At 43.7% G+C, this 19,027-nt stretch overlaps 1 protein-coding gene across 2 annotated transcripts; it reads right to left on the bottom strand.

The window, feature by feature from the left end:
- Positions 1–234: 234 nt before the first annotated feature.
- LOC135509228 (follistatin-A) lies at positions 235–18,652 on the bottom strand. 2 transcript variants are annotated; one of them, XM_064929755.1, is made up of 6 exons: positions 18,454–18,652; positions 16,848–17,039; positions 16,399–16,617; positions 15,733–15,957; positions 9,434–9,664; positions 235–2,443 (listed from the first exon to the last, which is right to left on the bottom strand). In XM_064929755.1, the coding sequence occupies exons 1-6, from the start codon at positions 18,545–18,547 to the stop codon at positions 2,325–2,327; spliced, it is 1,080 nt and encodes a 359-aa protein (XP_064785827.1). In that variant the 5' UTR covers positions 18,548–18,652; the 3' UTR covers positions 235–2,324. The 2 variants fall into 2 exon arrangements, 1 of the variants encoding a protein (XP_064785827.1); XR_010450917.1 differs by lacking the exons at positions 235–2,443; positions 15,733–15,957; positions 16,399–16,617; positions 16,848–17,039; positions 18,454–18,652 and adding an exon at positions 15,676–15,724 and having other exon boundaries at positions 9,581–9,664.
- Between the last annotated feature and the right edge of the window lie 375 nt (positions 18,653–19,027).

Genomic DNA, 19,027 nt, shown 5'->3' with positions numbered 1-19,027 from the left:
CTGATCAATTATGTTATTTTAATGGACAATTTTTTCCAACTTTTCTTTCAAAAGCAAGGACATTTTGTAGTGACCCCAAACTGTTGAACGGTAGTGTAAATATCTAATATGAGGAACGATTTGGAAAAAGACATAGTTGTTTTGGTATCATTGGTTGTAAAATATCTAATGATTGTCATCACAAAACCCCTTGATATAGACTCCAGTAATAAGTAGATACAAACATATGGGAACATTATATTTTATTGTTTCACTCTTTCATATCTGTACAAATACCATCACCCTTTGTATGTACATATGACATTTACATTAAAAAAAAATACAAAACTATATACGTCTAATTGTATTTCTCTTGTGATGTTTGAAAATAAAAAATGCATTCTGAAAACAACAACAACAGCATTGACAGTGGAAAAAGAAAGCAAAGTGATATGTTTGATATGCTACATAAGAACGTCTCTGTAGCATCCTAGTCAGGTGATCTCTGCAAGGGTAATATGGAACAAAACATTGGCAGCACACAACATTTGTTCACGGCACATTTTCGGACAAAATCAAGTGTTACCCCCCCAAAAAAACATATATTTTCTAACATGTAAAATATATAAAATACTACTCTACTGAGTGACGTCTGGGTGAAACACTCCATTGGGAAACCATTTGTAGAGGAGTAGCCTCACTAGTATCACCATATCCTGATTGCCAGGTGGTTTCTGCTCTTTTGCCAACTCATGTACTTGTCATGCCAAACAATAGCTTGACAATAATGGAGTAAGGCGAAAGATCTGGGGACCAGGGGCTTACCAGCTATAACCACATTGCACCATACAAAAGCACCGTTCCACTGCAGAACCATTGACAAGAATTCCCTTTGGCCAGTTACAACGAGGTGTGAACAAGAAAGCAGAAACATTTCTGTATATAAACGATTGACAGATAAGATAGATAACCCATAAATAAACACATAGGAACGTTAAACATGGAGTTAATGTGTGGATGATAAACATCTGTGATAAAAGTTAACGTGAAAGTGAGAACATAAAGCAGATTTTATTTATTTTTTATTTTATTTTTTTTACAGCTCAGGGAAAAACGATGCCATTTACAGAAAGACGATGGATACTTAATAAATAACACTGCTTCTCTTTGGACAAATATATTTCTTCATAATATAAAAAATAATGAAAACTAAAAAGAACCATGATAAAAAAATAAAAAATAAACTGGTGATAGAAATAACATGGTAGATAGTAAGTACAGTGTTTAACTGTATAAATTATAAAAACACAAACCAAATGTATAAATAAAACATCTAGAACTGAACTAAATGTATACTTTTGTCTCTTTAAAAAATATATAAGCATACACATGTGGACTGTACAGTATGAACATGGTTCCAGGCCCTTGGACTGTCCTTCTAGTGCAGACCAGGCAGGCAGATAGATAGACAGTCTATCCAACCAATAAGGAGGGAAGGAAGATAGACTATCCACCAATGAGGAGGACAGGTGGATATGATAGACAGCCTATCCATCCAATAAGGAGGACAGGTGGATATGATAGACAGCCTATCCATCCAATAAGGAGGACAGGTGGATATGATAGACAGCATATCCATCCAATAAGGAGGACAGGTGGATATGATAGACAGCCTATTCATCCAATAAGGAGGACAGGTGGATATGATAGACAGCCTATCCATCCAATAAGGAGGACAGGTGGATATGATAGACAGCCTATCCATCCAAAAAGGAGGACAGGTGGATATTATAGACAGCCTATTCATCCAATAAGGAGGACAGGTGGATATGATAGACAGCCTATCCATCCAATAAGGAGGACAGGTGGATATGATAGACAGCCTATTCATCCAATAAGGAGGACAGGTGGATATGATAGACAGCCTATCCATCCAATAAGGAGGACAGGTGGATATGATAGACAGCCTATCCATCCAAAAAGGAGGACAGGTGGATATTATAGACAGCCTATTCATCCAATAAGGAGGACAGGTGGATATGATAGACAGCCTATCCATCCAATAAGGAGGACAGGTGGATATGATAGACAGCCTATTCATCCAATAAGGAGGACAGGTGGATATGATAGACAGCCTATCCATCCAATAAGGAGGACAGGTGGATATGATAGACAGCCTATCCATCCAATAAGGAGGACAGGTGGATATGATAGACAGCCTATTCATCCAATAAGGAGGACAGGTGGATATGATAGACAGCCTATCCATCCAATAAGGAGGACAGGTGGATATGATAGACAGCCTATCCATCCAATAAGGAGGACAGGTGGATATGATAGACAGCCTATCCATCCAATAAGGAGGACAGGTGGATATAAATTGTGTAGTCCTGATCTTCCTGCTCCTCCTCCTCCTCCTCCTCCTCCTCCTCCTCCTCCTCTTCCTCCGGGGCTTCTGTAATGGCTAGATGGGAGAATATATGGTAGCTGTTGTATAAATAAGGACCACAACAGCAATGTAGCAGAAGAGTATTTATCTGAATGTTCTCAAAAGCCCCATATCCCCCTCCACGAAGCCCCAGTATAGCCTCGTGGTGCTGTTATTTTTCAGGGCAGAGAGGGGACTTGGCACTGAGTCATCCATCCCATAATGATGAAACATTGTTTACATAATCTAGGTCTAGGACGCCAGGGCTATGACAGCAGAGCAGCGGGTGACGCAGGGTGGGAATGGGGAGGGGGGGGAGGGGGGCGATCTGAGGGGTTGAATGGATCAGGTCTTTTTTTTGGCAGCAGAATCCTGGAAGCAGACAGTCAGACACACAGAAGTGTTTTTGTTTATGTTGTAGGGTTTTGCTGGTTTCGTTCTCATTTTTCTTTATGTTTCTCCGTTTGTCTCAGACACAGTACAGTTGCTGCCATTGGGCGGAGAGTCTCTATGTGTCGCAGCAGTTTGACCTACGACCGCTACCAAGCAGGAGGGGGGGGATAAAAAAGCAACACAAGCGACAGACAGTCCCTTATCATCCAATCCAAATGGATGTTCGTGTTTGATAGGCAACAACACATTCACTACAATTAGCACACAGAGAAGTCAATGCATATAGATGGTATACATGTTAATTGACGACTGGCAGACAGAGAGAGAGACTGAGGCGAAGTATGAGTAGAGATTGTTCATTTCCATTTCCTTTCAATTCAGGAAGCACACAGACATTTCCCTTCAATGCTTTTCGATAAAACAACATTTGGAATTTTAATGGATTTGACCGCAAAACTGGCTTCCTCTGTTTATTATCTGCAAATTGTAAAGTGCCACTTTCCACTGCCCCATGAGGTAATCATGACATTGGTCCCCTTTTTGGAGATTTACTGGGGCAGCAGGGTAGCCTAGTGGTTAGAGTGTTGGACTACTAACCAGAAGGTTGTAAGTTCAAACCCCCGAGCTGACAAGGTACAAATCTGTCGTTCTGCCCCTGAACAGGCAGTTACCCACCGTTCCTAGGCCGTCATTGAAAATACAAATTTGTCCTTAACTGACTTGCCTAATTAAATAAAGTACTTTAAGTTACTTTTATATTTAGGAGGTCAGTCAGATCATATCATAGTGTAGTGGAGGATATCCAGACTTATTCATCATGATGAAAATTAAATTCAACCATCTTTGACATATAGTGACTTGGCATGTAACACGGCTATTTTATGGCAGATAGCCTCAGTTTAGTGAGTACTTTATTTAAGGAGGAATGGCTCAAAGTACTGGTGGAAATAAGCAGTCTACATGTTAAGGTTCACCTTAAATAATCTTAGCTATAATGGCACCAACGTCGCAAATACCTTATGCACATATATGACTATGCAACCGTTGTCATTCTGACTCTATATTACATGTTATAGCAGAGTGGTGTGTGTTGTCATTCTGACTCTATATTACATGGTATAGCAGAGCAGTGTGTGTTTTCATTCTGACTCTATATTACATGTTATAGCAGAGTGGTGTGTGTTTTCATTCTGACTCTATATTACATGGTATAGCAGAGCAGTGTGTGTTTTCATTCTGACTCTATATTACATGTTATAGCAGAGCAGTGTGTGTTTTCATTCTGACTCTATATTACATGTTATAGCAGAGCAGTGTGTGTTTTCATTCTGACTCTATATTACATGTTATAGCAGAGTGGTGTGTGTTGTCAATCTGACTCTATATTACATGTTATAGCAGAGTGGTGTGTGTTGTCATTCTGACTCTATATTACATGTTATAGCAGAGTGGTGTGTGTTTTCATTCTGACTCTATATTACATGGTATAGCAGAGCAGTGTGTGTTTTCATTCTGACTCTATATTACATGTTATAGCAGAGTGGTGTGTGTTGTCATTCTGACTCTATATTACATGTTATAGCAGAGTGGTGTGTGTTTTCATTCTGACTCTATATTACATGTTATAGCAGAGTGGTGTGTGTTGTCATTCTGACTCTATATTACATGGTATAGCAGAGCGGTGTGTGTTTTAATTCTGACTCTATATTACATGGTATAGCAGAGCAGTGTGTGTTTTCATTCTGACTCTATATTACATGTTATAGCAGAGCAGTGTGTGTTTTCATTCTGACTCTATATTACATGTTATAGCAGAGTGGTGTGTGTTGTCATTCTGACTCTATATTACATGTTATAGCAGAGTGGTGTGTGTTGTCATTCTGACTCTATATTACATGTTATAGCAGAGTGGTGTGTGTTTTCATTCTGACTCTATATTACATGGTATAGCAGAGTGGTGTGTGCCAATACAGTGCATTTTTAATTACTGATTGATTACAGCCAAATAGCCAAAAGAAAAATGTAAATACCTGATTAATATATAATTAGCAAAGTGACCATGGAATTTACAAGATGTAAAAGATATGACCCCTATGTGGCTGTCTAGAAAAATATTTTTTTAAATAAAAACTATAATATTGAGAAAAAAACTGCATCAAAATTAAAAAGTAACTGTCCAGTGTTTAAAGATTTAATTCCGTCATTTTACTTCCAAAAAAATAAGTATGTTAAAAAATAGCTTGTTCTGTGTTGGAAAGTTGCGGGACGAATGTTGCAGGGCGTACCACAACAACAGAATGTTGCGGGAAGTACACCAACAACAGAATGTTGCGGGAAGTACACCAACAACAGAATGTTGCGGGAAGTACCCCAACAACAGAATGTTGCGGGGCGTACCACAACAACAGAATGTTGCGGGAAGTACCCCAACAACAGAATGTTGCGGGAAGTACACCAACAACAGAATGTTGCGGGAAGTACCCCAACAACAGAATGTTGCGGGACGTACCCCAACAACAGAATGTTGCGGGAAGTACCCCAACAACAGAATGTTGCGGGAAGTACACCAACAACAGAATGTTGCGGGAAGTACCCCAACAACAGAATGTTGCGGGCGTACCGCAACAACAGAATGTTGCGGGAAGTACCCCAACAACAGAATGTTACACCAACAGAAAGTATGGACGAATGTTGCAGGGCGTACCCCAACAACAGAATGTTGCGGGACGTACCCCAACAACAGAATGTTGCGGGAAGTACCCCAACAACAGAATGTTGCGGGGCGTACCCCAACAACAGAATGTTGCGGGCGTACCCCAAAAACAGAATGTTGCGGGGCGTACCCCAACTACAGAATGTTGCGGGGCGTACCCCAACAACAGAATGTTGCGGGGCGTACCCCAACAACAGAATGTTGCGGGGCGTACCTCAACAACAGAATGCTGCGGGGCGTACCCCAACAACAGAATGCTGCGGGGCGTACCCCAACAACAGAATGTTGCGGGAAGTACCCCAACAACAGAATGTTGCGGGGCGTACCCCAAAAACAGAATGTTGCGGGAAGTACCCCAACAACAGAATGCTGCGGGGCGTACCCCAAAAACAGAATGTTGCGGGAAGTACCCCAACAACAGAATGTTGCGGGAAGTACCCCAACAACAGAATGTTGCGGGGCGTACCCCAAAAACAGAATGTTGCGGGGCGTACCCCAAAAACAGAATGTTGCGGGAAGTACCTCAACAACAGAATGTTGCGGGGCGTACCACAACAACAGAATGTTGCGGGAAGTACCCCAACAACAGAATGTTGCGGGAAGTACCCCAACAACAGAATGTTGCGGGGCGTACCCCAAAAACAGAATGTTGCGGGGCGTACCCCAAAAACAGAATGTTGCGGGAAGTACCCCAACAACAGAATGTTGCGGGGCGTACCCCAACAACAGAATGCTGCGGGAAGTACCCCAACAACAGAATGTTGCGGGAAGTACCCCAACAACAGAATGCTGCGGGGCGTACCCCAAAAACAGAATGTTGCGGGAAGTACCCCAACAACAGAATGTTGCGGGAAGTACCCCAACAACAGAATGTTGCGGGGCGTACCCCAAAAACAGAATGTTGCGGGGCGTACCCCAAAAACAGAATGTTGCGGGAAGTACCCCAACAACAGAATGTTGCGGGGCGTACCCCAACAACAGAATGCTGCGGGAAGTGGGGACTTAAAAACAGAATGTTGCGGAAGTACCCCAACAACAGAATGTTGCGGGAAGTACCCCAACAACAGAATGCTGCGGGGCGTACCCCAAAAACAGAATGTTGCGGGAAGTACCCCAACAACAGAATGTTGCGGGAAGTACCCCAACAACAGAATGTTGCGGGGCGTACCCCAAAAACAGAATGTTGCGGGGCGTACCACAACAACAGAATGTTGCGGGGCGTACCCCAAAAACAGAATGTTGCGGGGCGTACCACAACAACAGAATGTTGCGGGGCGTACCACAACAACAGAATGTTGCGGGGCGTACCCCAAAAACAGAATGTTGCGGGGCGTACCCCAAAAACAGAATGTTGCGGGCGTACCCCAACAACAGAATGTTGCGGGAAGTACCCCAACAACAGAATGTTGCGGGAAGTACCCCAACAACAGAATGTTGCGGGGCGTACCCCAACAACAGAATGTTGCGGGGCGTACCCCAAAAACAGAATGTTGCGGGAAGTACCCCAACAACAGAATGTTGCGGGAAGTACCCCAACAACAGAATGTTGCGGGAAGTACCCCAACAACAGAATGTTGCGGGGCGTACCCCAACAACAGAATGTTGCGGGAAGTACCCCAACAACAGAATGTTGCGGGAAGTACCCCAACAACAGAATGTTGCGGGAAGTACCCCAAAAACAGAATGTTGCGGGAAGTACCCCAACAACAGAATGTTGCGGGAAGTACCCCAACAACAGAATGTTGCGGGGCGTACCCCAAAAACAGAATGTTGCGGGGCGTACCCCAAAAACAGAATGTTACGGGGCGTACCCCAAAAACAGAATGTTACGGGGCGTACCCCAACAACAGAATGTTGCGGGGCGTACCCCAACAACAGAATGTTGCGGGAAGTACCCCAAAAACAGAATGTTGCGGGAAGTACCCCAACAACAGAATGTTGCGGGAAGTACCCCAAAAACAGAATGTTACGGGGCGTACCCCAAAAACAGAATGTTACGGGGCGTACCCCAACAACAGAATGTTGCGGGGTGTACCCCAAAAACAGAATGTTACGGGGCGTACCCCAACAACAGAATGTTGCGGGGCGTACCCCAACAACAGAATGTTGCGGGAAGTACCCCAACAACAGAATGTTGCGGGGCGTACCCCAACAACAGAATGTTGCGGGAAGTACCCCAAAAACAGAATGTTGCGGGAAGTACCCCAACAACAGAATGTTGCGGGGCGTACCCCAACAACAGAATGTTGCGGGAAGTACCCCAACAACAGAATGTTGCGGGGCGTACCCCAAAAACAGAATGTTGCGGGGCGTACCCCAAAAACAGAATGTTACGGGGCGTACCCCAACAACAGAATGTTGCGGGGCGTACCCCAACAACAGAATGTTGTGGGCGTATACTGGTCATTAAAAAAATTAAATGCGAGTAGACAGCTGATTGGCCAGCTCATCTTCCTCAGTAGTATGACATCACACTCTGTGAGGAAATAGAAAGCCATTTTAAAACAGTCAGTTTGATACAAGTTTTAGGTGGCATTTAAAAAAAGTGTTTTATCTCAAATTTATGCCTTGGGAAAATAAGCGTGTAGGATGAGTTAACAACATTATTTTGGTATGAGTTAACAGAATTTTAACTTTTAAAAGTGAGGTTTTCACAGGACAGTTACTCTAAGGTAACCTGCTTGAGTACAGCAGATCACTATGGGATGTTTATGACCACTAACTCATCTAGACTTCAAATACAATGATTGTTTTAATTGCAAATGTTAGTCTCCATCAATGCTTGTTAGTGTAATGACGTTAGTATATAATCTCAACAACTTCCAAGAAATAGTTTTCTTTTGAACTATCTTTACCTATTGATATATTTTGTTTATTCACTTTTTTGTTTATTATTATTTTTTGGGGCTGAAAAAAATGCTGAAAGTTAAAGAAGCCAGCAACACAGACAAATTCATGCAGGTTTTCAGATGTGTAAGGTGAGCTGTGCCGGGTGGGTGGGCAGGGAGGTGGGGGGTTAGAGGGGAGGGGGCACAAGAAGAGTCAGGATTCAGGGGTGACTTGGTGTCAGAGATGACTTGGTGTCAGCGAGGATTGGTGTCATGGGGGAGATTGGTGTCAGAGAGGGATTGGTGTCAGTGGGGGAAGGATTGGTGTCAGGGGGGATTGGTGTCATGGTGTGGATTGGTGTCAGGGGCAGGATTGGTGTCAGAGATGGGGGGAGGGATTGGTGTCAGGGAGAGATTGGTGTCAGCTAGGATTGATGCCAGGAATGGGGGGGGATTGGGGTCAGGGAGGGATTGGTGTCAGCTAGGATTGATGCCAGGAATGGGGGGTGGATTGGGGTCAGGGAGGGATTGGTGTCAGCTAGGATTGATGCCAGGAATGGGGGGGGGATTGGGGTCAGGGAGGGATTGGTGTCAGCTAGGGGGAGGGATTGGTGTCAGGGGGGATTGGTGTCGGGGGGGGGGGTTGGGGTCAGGGGGAGGGATTGGTGTCAGGGGGGATTGGTGTCAGGGGGGATTGGTGTCGGGGGGATTGGTGTCAGGAGGGGATTGGGGTCAGGGAGAGATTGGTTTCAGGAGAGGATTGGTGTCAGCTAGGCTTGATGTCAGGAGGGGATTGGTGCCACAGAGGGATTAGTGTCAGGGAGCGATTGGTGTCAGCTCGGATTGATGTCAGGAGGGGATTGTTGCCATGGAGGGATTGGTGTCAGAGGTGGGGGGAGGGATTGGTGTCAGGAGGGATTGGTGTCAGAGTGGGGGGAGGGAATGGTGTCAGGGAGGGATTGGTGTCAGAGGTGGGGGGAGGGATTGGTGTGAGGGAAGGATTGGTGTCAGAGTGGGGGAGGGATTGGTGTCAGGGTGAGATTGTTGTTGGGAAAGAACATGGAATTGTCTCGCTCGGTGGTGATTACTTACAGTTGCAAGATCCTGAATGCTTAACCTCCAGGAGCGTTCCCAGAGAGCAGGAGGTCTGCTTCATAACACACTCTGAGGGGTAGGTGGTGTTGTCGCTGGCGCACACCGCCTCGTCCATCCGGCTCTCTGGACACGGCTCCTCACAGAGGGAGCAGCGGCCTCGACTCATCCTGGCGTCCCACAGACACTTCTTCCCCACACTGCACTGGATGTCCTCGCACGACTTGGCCTCTGGAGCCAGAGGGAGGAGAGGAGAAGAAAGACAGAAATGATCAGACTGACGCCTCGTTGGTGCTGCTTGGCATATCACCATGAAACTGTAGTGGTTAATGAGTCATGTCCTATGTTTCAAGTATCCATGTAGTAGGGAGTGAAACGCTTCCCAGGAAAACACTCTGGCTGTGGTGTGGATGATGTTGCCAACTTCTAAACAGCAGCAACTACAAAGTAGTACCAGCCTTGTATACTGAAATTAACCTCCAAAGCAAATGGAGAATCTTTGCTCTGAGAACCTCAATTTATGTGGAATGTTGGCAGAGCGGACATAAAAAGTAGTGGAATATTGGCAGAGAGGACACATAAAGTAGTGGAATGTTGACAGAATGGACACATAAAGTAGTGGAATGTTGACAGAGTGGACACATAAAGTAGTGGAATGTTGGCAGAGTGGACACATAAAGCAGTGGAATGTTGGCAGAGTGGACACATAAAGTAGTGGAATGTTGACAGAGTGGACACATAAAGTAGTGGAATGTTGACAGAATGGACACATAAAGTAGTGGAATGTTGACAGAGTGGACACATAAAGTAGTGGAATGTTGACAGAGGACACATAAAGCAGTGGAATGTTGACAGAATGGACACATAAAGTAGTGGAATGTTGACAGAGTGGACACATAAAGTAGTGGAATGTTGGCAGAGGACACAAAAAGTAGTGGAATGTTGGCAGAGTGGACACATAAAGCAGTGGAATGTTGGCAGAGTGGACACACAAAGTAGTGGAATGTTGGCAGAGGACACAAAAAGTAGTGGAATGTTGACAGAGTGGACACATAAAGTAGTGGAATGTTGGCAGAGTGGACACATAAAGTAGTGGGATGTTGACAGAGGACACAAAGTAGTGGAATGTTGGCAGAGGACACATAAAGTAGTGGAATGTTGGCAGAGGACACATAAAGTAGTGGGATGTTGACAGAGGACACAAAGTAGTGGAATGTTGGCAGAGTGGACAGAAAAAGTAGTGGAATGTTGGCAGAGGACACATAAAGTACTGGAATGTTGGCAGAGTGGACAGAAAAAGTAGTGGAATGTTGGCAGAGGACACATAAAGTAGTGGAATGTTGGCAGAGTGGACACATAAAGTACTGGAATGTTGGCAGAGTGGACACATAAAGTAGTGGAATGTTGGCAGAGTGGACACATAAAGTAGTGGGATGTTGACAGAGGACACAAAGTAGTGGAATGTTGGCAGAGTGGACAGAAAAAGTAGTGGAATGTTGGCAGAGGACACATAAAGTAGTGGAATGTTGGCAGAGTGGACACAAAAAGTAGTGGAATGTTGGCAGAGTGGACACAAAAAGTAGTGGAATGTTGGCAGAGGACACATAAAGTAGTGGAATGTTGACAGAGTGGACACAAAAAGTAGTGGAATGTTGACAGAGTAGACACAAAAAGTAGTGGAATGTTGACAGAGGACACATAAAGTAGTGGAATGTTGGCAGAGTGGACACAAAAGTAGTGGAATGTTGACAGAGTGGACACAAAAAGTAGTGGAATGTTGACAGAGTGGACACAAAAAGTAGTGGAATGTTGGCAGAGTGGACACAAAAAGTAGTGGAATGTTGATAGAGTGGACACAAAAAGTAGTGGAATGTTGGCAGAGTGGACACATAAAGTAGTGGAATGTTGGCAGAGTGGACACATAAAGTAGTGCAATGTTGGCAGAGTGGACACAAAAAGTAGTGGAATGTTGGCAGAGTGGACACAAAAAGTAGTGGAATGTTGGCAGAGTGGACACAAAAAGTAGTGGAATGTTGGCAGAGTGGACACAAAAAGTAGTGGAATGTTGGCAGAGTGGACACAAAAAGTAGTGGAATGTTGACAGAGTAGACACAAAAAGTAGTGGAATGTTGGCAGAGTGGACACAAAAAGTAGTGGAATGTTGGCAGAGTGGACACAAAAGTAGTGGAATGTTGACAGAGTGGACAAAAAAAGTAGTGGAATGTTGACAGAGTGGACACAAAAAGTAGTGGAATGTTGGCAGAGTGGACACAAAAAGTAGTGGAATGTTGATAGAGTGGACACAAAAAGTAGTGGAATGTTGGCAGAGTGGACACATAAAGTAGTGGAATGTTGGCAGAGGACAAAAAAGTAGTGGAATGTTGGCAGAGTGGACACATAAAGTAGTGGAATGTTGATAGAGTGGACACAAAAAGTAGTGGAATGTTGATAGAGTGGACACAAAAAGTAGTGGAATGTTGGCAGAGGACACAAAAAGTAGTGGAATGTTGGCAGAGTGGACACAAAAGTAGTGGAATGTTGGCAGAGTGGACACAAAAAGTAGTGGAATGTTGGCAGAGTGGACACAAAAAGTAGTGGAATGTTGGCAGAGTGGACACAAAAAGTAGTGGAATGTTGATAGAGTGGACACAAAAAGTAGTGGAATGTTGGCAGAGTGGACACAAAAAGTAGTGGAATGTTGGCAGAGTGGACACAAAAAGTAGTGGAATGTTGGCAGAAGACACAAAAAGTAGTGGAATGTTGGCAGAGTGGACACAAAAAGTAGCGGAATGTTGGCAGAGTGGACACAAAAAATAGTGGAATGTTGGCAGAGTGGACACAAAAAGTAGTGGAATGTTGATAGAGTGGACACAAAAAGTAGCGGAATGTTGGCAGAGTGGACACAAAAAATAGTGGAATGTTGGCAGAGTGGACACAAAAAGTACTGGAATGTTGACAGAGTGGACACAGAAGCAGCCTATTATGTACAGCCTACATTCAGACAATATCGTTTAAGATCACTGTATTTGTCCAATTATACACATGGAATTAAGTACATTTGACAGAAAGACCCCGAACCCCCTCTAGAACTCTGAGGAAAACACATCAAACACAGAACAATCAGAACAACCAATAATTAGGTCAAATATCAGGATTGGGCTGCCACTGTAAAGTTAGTGTTTAGAGGTTTGGACAGGTTTAAGCCATATGGTTAAGTGTCTAGGGGGTAGTGGCTATAGGGTAGTGTCTAAAGGGTAGTATCTAGGGGGTAATGTCTAGGGGGTAGTGTCCAGGGGGTAGGTTCTAAAGGGTAGTGTCTAGGGGGTAGTGTCCAGGGGGTAGTGTCCAGGGGGTAGTGTCCAGGGGGTAATGTTCAGGGGGAAATGTCCAGGGGGTAGTGTCGAGGGGGTAATGTCGAGGGGGTAGTGTCCAGGGGGTAGTGTCTAGGGGGTAGTGTCTAGGGGTTAGTGTCTAGGGGGTAGTGTCCAGGGGGTAGTGTCCAGGGGGTAGTGTCTAGGGGGCAATGTCCAGGGGGCAGTGTCCAGGGGGTAGTGTCTAGGGGGTAGTGTCCAGGGGGTAGTGTCCAGGGGGTAATGTCTAGTGGGTAATGTCTAGTGGGTAGTGTCTAGGGGGTAATGTCTACGGGGTAGTGTCCAGGGGGTAATGTTCAGGGAGTAATGTCCAGGGGGTAGTGTCTAGGGGGTAATGTCTAGGGGGTAGTGTCCAGGGGGTAGTGTCTAGGGGTAGGGGCTAGGGGGTTGTTTTTGGACAGACCCACTATGCGGTCTCCTGTAAGTAAGCATTTCACTGTAAGGTCTACACCTGTTGTATTCAACGCACACAACAAATACACTTTGATTTGATGTTTAGGCATACTGACTGATGTTCCTAGGAGACAATACTGACTGATGTTCCAAGGAGACAATACTGACTGATGTTCCAAGGAGACAATACTGACTGATGTTCCAAGGAGACAATACTGACTGATGTTCCAAGGAGACAATACTGACCGATGTTCCAAGGAGACAATACTGACTGATGTTCCAAGGAGACAATACTGACCGATGTTCCAAGGAGACAATACTGACCGATGTGCCCAGGAGACAATACTGACTGATGTTCCAAGGAGACAATACTGACCGATGTTCCCAGGAGACAATACTGACCGATGTTCCCAGGAGACAATACTGACTGATGTGCCCAGGAGACAATACTGACTGATGTTCCAAGGAGACAATACTGACTGTCTTTCCTAGGAGACAATACTGACTGATGTTCCTAGGAGTCAATACTGACTGATGTTACCAGGACACAATACTGACTGATGTTCCCAGGAGACAATACTGACTGATGTTCCAAGGAGACAATACTGACTGATGTTCCTAGGAGTCAATACTGACTGATGTTACCAGGACACAATACTGACTGATGTTCCAAGGAGACAATACTGACTGATGTTCCCAGGAGACAATACTGACTGATGTTCCCAGGAGACAATACTGACTGATGTTCCAAGGAGCCAATACTGACTGATGTTCCAAGGAGACAATACTGACTGATGTTCCAAGGAGACAATACTGACTGATGTTCCCAGGAGACAATACTGACTGTCTTTCCTAGGAGACAATACTGACTGATGTTCCTAGGAGACAATACTGACTGATGTTCCCAGGAGACAATACTGACTGATGTTCCAAGGAGACAATACTGACTGTCTTTCCTAGGAGACAATACTGACTGATGTTCCCAGGAGACAATACTGACTGTCTTTCCTAGGAGCAATACTGACTGATGTTCCTAGGAGACAATACTGACTGATGTTCCCAGGAGACAATACTGACTGTCTTTCCTAGGAGACAATACTGACTGATGTTCCTAGGAGACAATACTGACTGATGTGCCCAGGAGACAATACTGACTGATGTTCCAAGGAGACAATACTGACTGTCTTTCCTAGGAGCAATACTGACTGATGTTCCTAGGAGACAATACTGACTGATGTTCCCAGGAGACAATACTGACTGTCTTTCCTAGGAGACAATACTGACTGATGTTCCTAGGAGACAATACTGACTGATGTGCCCAGGAGACAATACTGACTGATGTTCCAAGGAGACAATACTGACTATCTTTCCTAGGAGACAATACTGACTGATGTTCCTAGGAGACAATACTGACCGATGTTCCAAGGAGACAATACTGACTGATGTTCCCAGGAGACAATACTGACTGATGTTCCAAGGAGACAATACTGACTGTCTTTCCTAGGAGACAATACTGACTGATGTTCCTAGGAGACAATACTGACTGATGTGCCCAGGAGACAATACTGACTGATGTTCCAAGGAGACAATACTGACTGTCTTTCCAAGGAGACAATACTGACTGTCTTTCCTAGGAGCAATACTGACTGATGTTCCTAGGAGACAATACTGACTGATGTTCCCAGGAGACAATACTGACTGTCTTTCCTAGGAGACAATACTGACTGATGTTCCTAGGAGACAATACTGACTGATGTGCCCAGGAGACAATACTGACTGATGTTCCAAGGAGACAATACTGACTATCTTTCCTAGGAGACAATACTGACTGATGTTCCTAGGAGACAATACTGACCGATGTTCCAAGGAGACAATACTGACTGATGTTCCCAGGAGACAATACTGACTGATGTTCCAAGGAGACAATACTGACTGTCTTTCCTAGGAGACAATACTGACTGATGTTCCTAGGAGACAATACTGACTGATGTGCCCAGGAGACAATACTGACTGATGTTCCAAGGAGACAATACTGACTGTCTTTCCAAGGAGACAATACTGACTGTCTTTCCTAGGAGCAATACTGACTGATGTTCCTAGGAGACAATACTGACTGATGTTCCCAGGAGACAATACTGACTGTCTTTCCTAGGAGACAATACTGACTGATGTTCCTAGGAGACAATACTGACTGATGTGCCCAGGAGACAATACTGACTGATGTTCCAAGGAGACAATACTGACCGATGTTCCAAGGAGACAATACTGACTGATGTGCCCAGGAGACAATACTGACTGATGTGCCCAGGAGACAATACTGACTGATGTTCCAAGGAGTCAATACTGACTGATGTTCCAAGGAGACAATACTGACTGATGTGCCCAGGAGACAATACTGACTGATGTGCCCAGGAGACAATACTGACTGATGTTCCCATGAGACAATACTGACCGTCGGTCCCACGAGACAATACTTACTGATGCATTTCCCCTGATATGCTACTCCTATGGATCTGCCCAGGAGACAATACTTACTGATGCATTTCCCCTGATATGCTACTCCTATGGATCTGCCCAGGAGACATGTCGCCCTCCTCAGATGGCATGCACTGGCATAGATGATCCCGTCGTTGCCACACAGGAACTGATCTGGTGACCTCTGTTCAGGGCAGATCCGATTACACATCACACAATATGCGTTATTTGTCTGGTCCACGACGCACGTGGAGCTTCCTGGGCATAAAACGTCACGGCAGGTCTCTGTCAGAACAAGAAGTTGTCAAATGAATGCAATGCTTAATATCTGCAGAGTTAGAAACTAACCATATCTATACTCAGATGTCTAGTAGATACCTGCTGTCAATCAAATAGGGTAGCCTAGTGGTTAGAGCTTTGGGCTAGTAAATCGTAAAGGTTGCAAGTTCAAATCCCCGAGCTGACAAGGTGTAAACAAGACAGAACAACCCACCCCATGAACAACTCAATATTCCTTGAAAATAAGAATTTGTTCTGAACTGACCTGCCTAGTTAAATAAAGGTAAAACACAGCAATGGAGCGTGTTTTAATTACTTATGAGCGGATCCAATTTTGTAATGCGCCGTGTTTGCTTGCCCTTTATCCAACACCAGAATGAATCCAATTTATTGTTCTATATGAATAATACGGCTGTGTTCTGTTACGCTTACTGCTGGTTTACTTACTCTTGCATTTGCCCTGGTACTGCACTTCCAGGTCCAGATGGACTTTACATTTGGACTTGAGCAACGCGCACTCGTCTTTGTATGTCTTTCCATCCGATCCGCAGACAGGTCCTTTCCAAGTGACATTGGAGCAGTCTGGCGCGCAGACGCAGCGCGGCTTGCTTCTCCTGTTAATCTTGCATCTCTTTCCGGGTCCACAGTCCACGTTGTCGCACGTTTCTGGAGTGGAATAAATGTCGATGTTCTTCAATTATATTAAATAAATGGAGAACAGACATTGCTAAGATGCAATTAGGTTTATTAACGAGAAAATGTGTCTAATTTAGATTCACTTACATTTAAACGAAGTTAAACATGATTTCATCGGACATGCTTTCACTCTAAAACGACGATGTGAAATATTATTATGAGCCATATTATGTGAGCCATATCATATAAACATCCTGTACCCTTGCAGGGTATGCAGTTTGGGGCTCCGCCGTTAAAGATCATCCACCGGAACAAGGTGCTGTTGGGTACATCCTCCTCGGTCCATGACGTTCCCAGCCTCCCGCTTCTACAGCATTCCTCTCGGCTCATCCCCGGTACGTAGAGCACCTGACACCTCCCGTTCTTCCCCTGCTGTAACCAGCAGTTACCAGCTGGAAACAAACACAAATGAGCCCAGTCTTTTTAAAGTCTGAAGCTATGCGGCTTGCTGACTAACCTGCTCCAGACGCAACACGTCAGTCACACTCTCGCTGTCTCCGTTTTTTTTCCCTCCAATATCATGCAACAGTTTTAACACTTTCTTATTCAGTCACCAATAAATGTTCAACGCCGACAGCTGGCCAGTAGGATACAGCATTGAAGAAAATACTGACCTTTCACTGAGATGTTCTATTGATTTTTATATATAGTGTTGAGTTCTCTATGTTCACAGAGCAAACAGTTGAACAATCTTGTTCTATTGCCTATCACAAAATGTCACAAGTTATAACAGTCATCGAATTGCTTCCTCTTGGCCTCGTCCAGAACATAACTGTATTCTTGAAATTCTTGATTTATCAACGCTCGAACAGTAAAAAAAACCCTGATCTTTGCGAATACCGTAGTTGTATACACTTTTGTTCCAAATATCTATGAGCATCCTTGGTCTCACAGCACCCGTGAGACACGTCGATCATAGAAGTATTTATAAAGAATAGCTACCATAACAAGACTTTGCCAAAATGCACATAAAGACACTAATAGGTGACAAGTGATTTAGAACTTTTTTTAAGGATGCACTTAAATCGCAGGCAACGTTGTTGATATTTATGTCGATGGCAGAAAGGGGACCGTTTCTGTTGTATGAGGTCAACTATATGTATCGTTATCAGCACCAACTGTATTTGATTCTTATCAATGTAACAAATGCAAAAAAAAAAAAAAACATCTCCATTTGGCAAACATATCGTAAATCCTGTCCTTGCAGATATACAAGTAAACGTTTAGCAATATGTTTAGATACATTACATTCTTATACGTCACAATAATATGCGGTCACAAATTTCAAACCACTAAATCTCTGACTTGCACTCCAACTCGATCTCAGTTTGAGGTAAATGTTATTATACAAGGCGCACCGCTATGACACTCAGTTATACTGTTACATTTTCAAAGTATTTTATAAATGACTACAATGTTCGTTTCACGGAATGTTATATTGAGACCTTCAACACCAAAAAATATTTGTCATGAAATTAATCAACAAACAAAAAACAACAAAAAAATAATTTCATGTGGCTCAATTGTATGGGTTACAAAACTATAACAATCATTTCACTTTTAAACCTTCTGGCACCTGTTTGGTTGGCAGTCGTTTTCGACACGCTCTGTCTAATAGTAGGCAACTTCAAACCAAATGGAAAGAATGTTGAAATGTCCCTTTGAAAAGTGTTGAACTCTGCCAACGTTTCAATTTACACCAGGACGCAGACAGAACAGGCTACACTGGTAAAAACACGTAAAAAAAAATAAAAAAAAATAATACAAACTATTTTTATCGAAAGATTTGGAAAATAAATAACATACCTTGTACTTTTTGATCTTCCATGAAATGACAGAGCCATATCAATAATAGACTCATCCCTGGCTGGAGACGGAGTTTCTGTAGCATCCTGAGCATGGTGCTAGAGACGAAGTGAACAAGGTATCGGGTATTGACACCAGCAGCTAAGCGAACAGAGTAAATCTGTTGAAAAGGTGTCAGTGAGTGCTGAATGAATGTCAGTCTGAGAATGCAGCGTCTCTTTTTAAATCTATAAGGGGTCTCGGGTCGTCTATCTGTGGTAGGCGGTCTTCTGGTCCGTAGGGGAGGGGGTGAGGGAAAAGGGGGGGGGGATTTTAACATTACACGTAAACTTCTTTCAGTGCTAAATCAGGTGATTAGTCTCAACTTTCTCTGTCTGATCACAGCAGTTCGGTAAAAGTACACTTTATAGCAGATTAATAGTACACTTGCTTAATTGCTGTGGTGCAAATTTAAAAATGAATAGCAGAGGATCAATTGGACGTGGATACATTGAGGTGGTAAATAAATTCATTAAAAAAAGAAAAACGAAATATCAAAATCTTAAAATAATCTATCATGTTTATTAATCTTAAT

Source organism: Oncorhynchus masou, chromosome 1, assembly GCF_036934945.1.
Source record: "Oncorhynchus masou masou isolate Uvic2021 chromosome 1, UVic_Omas_1.1, whole genome shotgun sequence".
In the NCBI taxonomy this organism is placed as follows: domain Eukaryota; kingdom Metazoa; phylum Chordata; class Actinopteri; order Salmoniformes; family Salmonidae; genus Oncorhynchus; species Oncorhynchus masou.
This window is presented reverse-complemented; position numbering and strand designations above follow the sequence as displayed.

Coding starts and splice junctions, on each gene's coding strand:
- LOC135509228 (XM_064929755.1), bottom strand. CDS start 18,547: ATGCTCAGGATGCTACAGAAACTCCGTCTCCAGCCAGGGATGAGTCTA. Junction 16,618..16,847: donor AAACTGCATACCCTGCAAGG/GTACAGGATGTT, acceptor ATTCCACTCCAG/AAACGTGCGACAACGTGGAC. Junction 2,444..9,433: donor GCATTCAGGATCTTGCAACT/GTAAGTAATCAC, acceptor TCTCCCATCTAG/CCATTACAGAAGCCCCGGAG.